The sequence below is a fragment of the Hevea brasiliensis genome, chromosome 17 (genome assembly GCF_030052815.1).
Source record: "Hevea brasiliensis isolate MT/VB/25A 57/8 chromosome 17, ASM3005281v1, whole genome shotgun sequence".
Classification (NCBI taxonomy): Eukaryota; Viridiplantae; Streptophyta; class Magnoliopsida; order Malpighiales; family Euphorbiaceae; genus Hevea; species Hevea brasiliensis.
The window spans coordinates 4,499,933-4,507,094 of record NC_079509.1 but is presented as its reverse complement, the minus strand read 5'-3'; the positions used below and the strand labels follow the sequence as shown (position 1 = coordinate 4,507,094).

Below are 7,162 nucleotides of genomic sequence, written 5' to 3'. Positions count from 1 at the left end.
CCAAACCAACCCCAATGGGTATTCTGCCTCAAAATCTTTGATGGTGGCCTAATGGTAATGGGAAACCCAACTAGCCATCGAGCCACAAAAAACTGGGAAACTATAGCCGTCGCTGTTGCAAAATTATTGAACGGGGCCATCATATGATTTGTTTTTTACTACTGAGCAGACCAGAGCTTTCACTTGTATTTTCATGCTCCCTTATTAAAGGAGAGGATGCCAAATTAATTCCGCTTAACAACTGATGCTAATTCTTGGCGCCAGAAGTTGCTCTAAGCTAGAAGTGCCTACCCCACTGTAAGCCAAGAACTTATAGCTACTATCATGTGGTATCAAAACGTGAGAAAAAAGGAAAAAAAAATCAATAATAATCAATATTCTACATGCCATATTTGAACGATTGACCAGCACAATTATGAGTTAGGAACACAATAATATTCTAGGTTTGTCAAAAATTTAACCTATGAGTAAAAAATTATTCAATTTAAAATTTTAATTTTATAAGCAAAAGTCATAAACTTTTTTTTCTTATATTTCTAACGCTTTGATTCCTCAATGCTTGCTCTTCCAGCAAAGATATATTAATATCCAATAAAATTAATGCAGTTCATAAATATAATAATATTTTTTCTTGTCAATTAAATTGATTTTGTTGAAATGTAATTTAAAATTATTTATAAATTTTGCCATTCCTACCCCTAGGCTCCACTGTTTTAGTCCGCGCCCTCGTCCAAAAACGACGTCGTCTTCTCGTTGCTGCCCTATCCCCTTGAAGGTTGCAGGACTTGTAAAGAGGGAGCTGAAATTCGCGATTTTCAAATTCAACCCGACGAGAGCTTTTTCCCTCTTTGAAGCTCTGTAACGTATCGGAGTCGGAGAGAGAGTTATGGGGGTGAAGAACTTGTGGGATATCATTGAATCATGCAAGAAAACTCTGCCACTTCACCATCTACAGTAAGGAACTACACTTCCTCTTCCCTTGTTTTCACACGCGACTATGTTATCTCCTGCTTTACAATTTTCTTTCTTTCCTTTTTCTTTAGAAACAAAAAAATATGCATCGATCTGTCTTGTTGGATGGTTCAACTTCAAAAGGTGAATAAATCACATTGCTCTATCCAAGACAAGCTCTACCTTAAGGGTCTATTTCACCGCCTCAGAGCTCTCATTGCTTTGAATTGTAGCCTTATTTTTGTTACTGGTATTCTCTCCCTCTGTTTCAGTGGTTTACCATTTACTTCTGATTCTTTAAATTTCGGACTTTCTTTGTCAGGCATATAGCAAAGGGGATGAAGCATACTATTTACTGCTCTATCTTAATTGAATTGGGTGTTGAATTATGATCTTGACGCGTGTTCTTGTTCATACTGGGACTTAATACTTAATTCTTATGAATGATGAGCATTAGTACTTGATTCTTATGAAATGATGACAGCTTTCAGTTTTATGGAGTTCAGAAAAGTTTCCCATAAAGTTGCATTTCGACACTTCTGAGGCCATTTTTTAAGGTTCATTTTAGTAATATGAGTTTGGGTCAATGGTCATTTTTAATTTCATTTGACTGGTGATATCTTGTTGCCTTGTAGATGGATCGATTCCTGCAATCAAACTAGCCACCTACAGACAACGCTTAAATTCAGGATTCGAGGTAGGTAACATTATGCTGCACCATGTCTATTTATCTTTTACCCCTATACATGTAGGTGTAAATACTTTTGTTCTGTACTCTTTGTACTGCAGGTTACTCAGGATGAAACAAATTCAACAAGAACTTGCTCTCTTAGGAGAAATATGGGATCTGAGTTCTCACGCGTGATAAAAGAAGCAAAAGGCCTTGGATTAGCACTCGGGATCCCTTGCTTAGATGGGTAAATTTTGGGTCTTTTCTTTTTTACAGCTCCATCTTCCCACTCCCCCCACCACCCACAACACCACCCCAACCCACCCTCCACCCCTCTACTTGGTAGATAGTAATGTGCTAATGTTGAAGATGAGAACAGTAACAAAGTTTTTCAATAACACACAAAGGCTGAACAATCAGCACTTCCTACGACCATCGCTTCATTCTAATGAAGACCATTGCTCAAGGAATATAGGAATCTTATAGGACATCAACAATTAGGCGAGGAGATTATTACTTGCGTGAAATCTTAGGTTAGTTTCTGCCCTCCTTTCTCTGCTGGAAACCTTGATGAGCTCTTTGTCTTTTTTTTCCCAAATTCAGAGTTGAGGAAGCTGAAGCACAGTGTGCACTACTAAATTCGGAATCATTGTGTGTGAGTTGTAATTTTTTACTCTAAAATTCAGTCGAGTTGAAATTTATGAGTGTGCACTATCAGTTAGCTTATCATTTTTATGATGATTATTAGGATGGATGTTTCACTTCAGACTCGGATGTCTTCCTTTTTGGTGCAAGGACAGTGTACAGAGACATATGCCTTGGTGAGTCAATGAAGATTCATTTACTTGTTGATCTGTCTGATGATGGATTTCAATTGAGCATAATGTAGCTAACCATTTTTCTGATGAACTAGGGGAAGGCGGTCATGTAGTTTGTTATGAAATGGCAGACATAGAGAGCAAACTTGGATTTGGGAGGAACTCATTGGTAAGTTTATAATTTTTCTTAAACAACCAATGAAACATTTTTTTTTTTCTAAGAATGTTCCTTTTTCTGTTTTCTTGATAAGATGTGTCATGTATTCCTGGCAACAATACTTGCCAGTTAATTGCATTTGTGTGGTTGTGCCCATGAGTGTCCTGTTGGATCCATTTCCTGGTCGAGTGTGAATCACATAAAGTTCATATGACTAATTTTTGTCTGTCTTTTGACATTTTACTTGTAATTAACTGTAGAGTTTATTAATTCATTATCCTATTGTCTTTAGATTACACTGGCCCTTCTTCTTGGAGGTGACTACTCTCAGGGAGTTCATGGACTGGGTCCAGTATGTCTCATTATTCTGCTGCTTCTAAATTTGACTAGATACTTGCTTCTTTTTGCCAAATTTCTACCATTATTTTAGTAAGCAGGTAATTAAATGCTTATGTTGCAGCACATTTTCTCCTTGCCTACAGGAGTCAGCATGCCAGATTGTTAAGTCAGTTGGAGACAGTAATGTTCTTCAAAAAGTTGCAACTGAAGGATTATCTTTTGCAAAGAAGACTAAAAGTTCAAAGAAACAAACACAGCCAAACCCGTTGCGTCCTGAAGTCAATGTTAATGGTAATGAAAGAAAACAGACCCAATTAAACTCATTGAATCCTGAATTTCGATTGTCACATGATCACATCTACATCTCACTTCTTGCCACCTGTGTCTGGTTTTGTTCAGTTGTATTTCAGAGTTTAGATAAGAATAGAAGGATATGGTTAATTAAATGCTTATTGAAACTAGAGATTTATTGTTCAAAAGCTTTTGCTCGTTAAATTGGTAAATGCATTTAGAAATTAAACATAATTTAGTATTCTGAAAAACAGCAATATTTAGAATTAACTGTTTGATACTAGTCAGGATTGATTTGTAATATAGATATGGTTTCAAGTTTTCAGCTTGTTGCTTTTATGAGTTAAGATAGTTGAGAGGGTCAGATGAGCAGATTTCCATCTCTTTTATGAGGAATGAGGATAACACTAGTTATTCATTGAATTAAAAAGTTTCAATGGTTTTAATTAATGAAGAATGTAGCTTGACTTTTTCTTTAAATTCTTGATGCTTGTGGTAGGAAGTGATAGCAGTTTAGATGACCAGAATCAGTTTTTGCAAGTAATTGAAGCATATTTGAAGCCTAAATGCCACGCAGCAGATTCAGATGCAGTCTATAGGTAATATTGTTTGCCTCATTCCTGTTATGTACATTAACAATGCAAGTTAGTGCATTGGATATAACATCAAAGAAATGCATATGAACACATTTTTTTTCACCTTTTTCTTAACACCAATAACAAACTAGTCAAACTGTCCATTTTCCTCTCCTATCTCTGTAAAAGATGTCCAATTGCACAAGACTTCTGCATTTTGGACTTTGGCGAAAATCAGATACGTGGAGCATTTCCCTTTCATTCTAAAGAAGCTGTTTTTTTTTTTTTTTTTCTGGGAACCTGACCCTCCAACATGACCTAGAAGCATTACAAATTTCTGAGGATTTAATCCAAAATCGTTTAGAGTGGAGAAAGCGAATCCATATAGCCGACCCCAAATTTTTTGGATAAAGGCTTAGTTGAGTTGAGTTAAGTAGAGTAGAACCTGACCCTCCAAGTCACAATGAAGCATTATTACCTTGCACCCAAACTACAAAAATTGAAAAGTTTCTCTAGCTTGAATATAAGGTTGAAGACCATGCTAAGTGCTTCAGTTACTTAATATTGTGTAATTAATTATATTTACCTGTTCAAAGGATTATAAGGAAAAAAAATTATATGGGGCTCTTCAGAAATCAGAAATGGTTCAGATTGGTTTCTGACAACTGTCCTTTTTTTGTGCAAAAGAAATCAATCCAATCTTACTTAGAAAGGACCTTAATTTGTAAGTTTAGAGTAATCTTAAGTAGAGCAGTAAAACTTGTCAGACTACCCTATGTTGACGAGGCAATTGAATTTCCAAAGTTCCCCCTCCTGTGTATATTCTTCCTTTTTTAACTATTTTATGTTTCATAGGGTTCTTGCTCAGCTGCCATTCCAACGATCCAAACTTCAAGAAATATGTATTGAGTTCTTTGGGTGGCCACCTGAGAAAACAGGTCTGTCCTTTGCTCCTTAATTGACAGCACACAAAGCCACACATCCATATGTGTGCTCATCTGTGCAATATCCACTCCTAGTATACACAGGCATGTGGATGCAAGATTCTCATGTTGGCATAGTTTGGATGTTTAGGTGAAGTTCTTGTAATCCCATGATTAACAAAATCATAGCTTTTTTCCCCTTATTGATTTGAATTTTGTGTTTTGTGCAAATGTTAGTTTATTTTCTTGACATAAAAATGTTTATGGCTGCCTTTGTCTCATGGAGGCAAGTTTAAAATACTGCTTTAATCAAGTTGATACAGATTTTTATCATTCAAAAAAAAAAAAAAAAAAAGTTGATACAGATTTCTGAAAATGGTTAACATTGAAGGCTTCCCCTACATGCCCAAGTTTTTGAAGGTTGGTCGTGGTTTTATTAGTTCCAAAAGTCAAAATGCTTGTGGGTATTTTTTTTTTATTTTTTTTATTATGTATGTAGTGTTCGTCTAGTTGACTCTGATTCCCACAGTCCCACTTTTATTTATATATTTGCACTTTAGGCCCCTTCTTCCCTACGGTTGGCCATTTGAGAGAGTGAGAGGAGAGGTTTTTGGATCATTTTGATTTATGTTAGATTTTTTTTCCCTTTTTGTCCCCTTTCCTTGGCTTAGATGAGTATGTCCTTCCAAAAATTGCTGAAAGAGATTTGCGGAGATTTGCCAATTTGCGTTCAACTTCATCGGAACTAGGAGTACATAATCCTTTGTGCAAGGTACTATTGTTCTACAAATTTACAATTGGCAATAATTGATCTTCTTAAATGTATTTTCCCTTTCAGCTGCTAGACTGTAAAAAATCCTCTTTAGCCACTCATGTTAGTCAAATCTCCCAATGGTCAGTGTCCAGAAAATTTTTACATTGCCAAGTTGATGAGGTTGCAGCTTCAAAACCCAAAGCCCATCCTTTTGTATGAATTGTTAGTATTGATGATCAAAACCTTGAGTACATCCATTTTGTAAAATGCCTGCAATTGTTGAATGCATTGATTTCATACCCTAATTGTCAAAATTGAACATAATTATTAGAAACATATCACTATGTTAATCATACAATTTGGTCTCCTGTTCCATAATAATCTCTGGAGTGCTCATGGGTTCTGCCTTATCATGTTGGTGTTGTTGATCTGTAAATGGGGTCTGCTATCTCTTATATAATGACATTATATATGGCAAGACCTTGTGATTTGCAGATACCAGTTAAGTGCCCTGTATCCACCATTGTTAAACAGAGAAAAGTTCAGGGAAGAGAATGCTTTGAGGTTTTGTGGGAAGGGTTAGATGGACTTGAAACCTCCACAGTTCCTGCTGATCTCATAGAGAGGTAATCTTATAATTGTTTTCAACTTTCCATCTATGTAATTATTAATTGCAAATTTCTTTTCTTTTTTGAAGAATTAATTGCAAATGTCAGTTGAAACATGGGGTGCATGTTTTTTTAGAGGTTTGGGTGGTTAACAATTCATAGTTTCAACTTATAACATTTAAATTGGGCAGATTTTTTAAATCATGCATCAAGGGAAAGATGTGCACAAGGCTATATTAAATATTTAGTTAAATTCCAGTGGAAAAAAAACCTTTATCCTTTTTTTCATCACTTGGTCGAATTGTAGAATACTCTTATTTTTCTGACATTTTTACCAGTGTTCTCAAATTTGTCAAATCTAATATTATTAGAAATTGGGATTTTTAAAAGTTAAAGTTTTCTTGTCTTGTCCATATCTAGTGCTTGTCCTGAAAAGATTGCCGAGTTTGAGGAGAAAAGAGCTCTAGCGAAGAAACAAAATCACAGGAAACCAAGAATAAAGAAATCAGAAAACAAATCAAGTTCAACTGTGGCTGAAATTGACTTAAGGCTCCAAACTTTGTTGCTTGACATTGAATCAGGAAGTAATAACAGTTTTAATGTCTCCTTTCCGTCAACAGCAGTTATATCAGAGGATAGCAAAACTGCAACTGCAGTTGCAGTTCATTTTAAAAAGCAAGACCCTCTTATTGCAGAGTCACAAGGAGATACTAACTGTAATGCTGCCGTGTCTTGTCACATTGATTCAAGTCTTCCAAAAAAACATGAGATCATTGATCTTTTGAGTCCTTCTCCACTAGCAAGTACAAGTAAGGTTTCGCGATGCCAACATGTCAGTGATCAACGTAATGATGTGATAGACTTGAGTGAATCAGAAACTGAAATGTCACCTGAGCATGCGAGGAAGGCAAGAGAGTTTAGGTTGTTTCTAGCCAGCATTAGAGACGACATTTCTTGAAGATAATGAATGGAGGTTATTAGGTAGTGAAGAAATATCAAACATGAACTGATTTATAATATTGATTGATCTTTTGTAAATCGTGTCTCTCCTTTCATTTCTTAGTAAATAATCATCA

General features: G+C 35.7%; 1 protein-coding gene across 5 annotated transcripts; it reads left to right on the top strand.

Moving 5' to 3' along the window:
• Positions 1–754: 754 nt before the first annotated feature.
• On the top strand, positions 755–7,124 carry LOC110641140 (single-strand DNA endonuclease 1). 5 transcript variants are annotated; one of them, XM_058139600.1, is made up of 14 exons: positions 756–954; positions 1,044–1,201; positions 1,587–1,648; positions 1,741–1,868; positions 2,225–2,276; positions 2,370–2,442; positions 2,535–2,608; positions 2,889–2,948; positions 3,079–3,226; positions 3,726–3,825; positions 4,657–4,739; positions 5,396–5,496; positions 5,974–6,104; positions 6,507–7,124. In XM_058139600.1, the coding sequence occupies exons 1-14, from the start codon at positions 887–889 to the stop codon at positions 7,042–7,044; spliced, it is 1,776 nt and encodes a 591-aa protein (XP_057995583.1). In that variant the 5' UTR covers positions 756–886; the 3' UTR covers positions 7,045–7,124. The 5 variants fall into 5 exon arrangements, with proteins under 5 accessions (XP_057995584.1, XP_057995583.1, XP_057995585.1 ...); XM_058139603.1 differs by lacking the exon at positions 756–954 and adding an exon at positions 1,443–1,508 and having other exon boundaries at positions 1,065–1,201; XM_058139604.1 differs by lacking the exon at positions 756–954 and adding an exon at positions 1,436–1,508 and having other exon boundaries at positions 1,106–1,201.
• Positions 7,125–7,162: the final 38 nt, after the last annotated feature.

Excerpts from the sequence above, each read along its gene's own strand:
- LOC110641140 (XM_058139600.1), top strand. The coding sequence starts at position 887 with ATGGGGGTGAAGAACTTGTGGGATATCATTGAATCATGCAAGAAAACT. Across the intron at positions 1,869-2,224 it reads GGGATCCCTTGCTTAGATGG|AGTTGAGGAAGCTGAAGCAC; the intron begins GTAAATTTTGGG and ends TCCCAAATTCAG. Across the intron at positions 4,740-5,395 it reads GTGGCCACCTGAGAAAACAG|ATGAGTATGTCCTTCCAAAA; the intron begins GTCTGTCCTTTG and ends TCCTTGGCTTAG.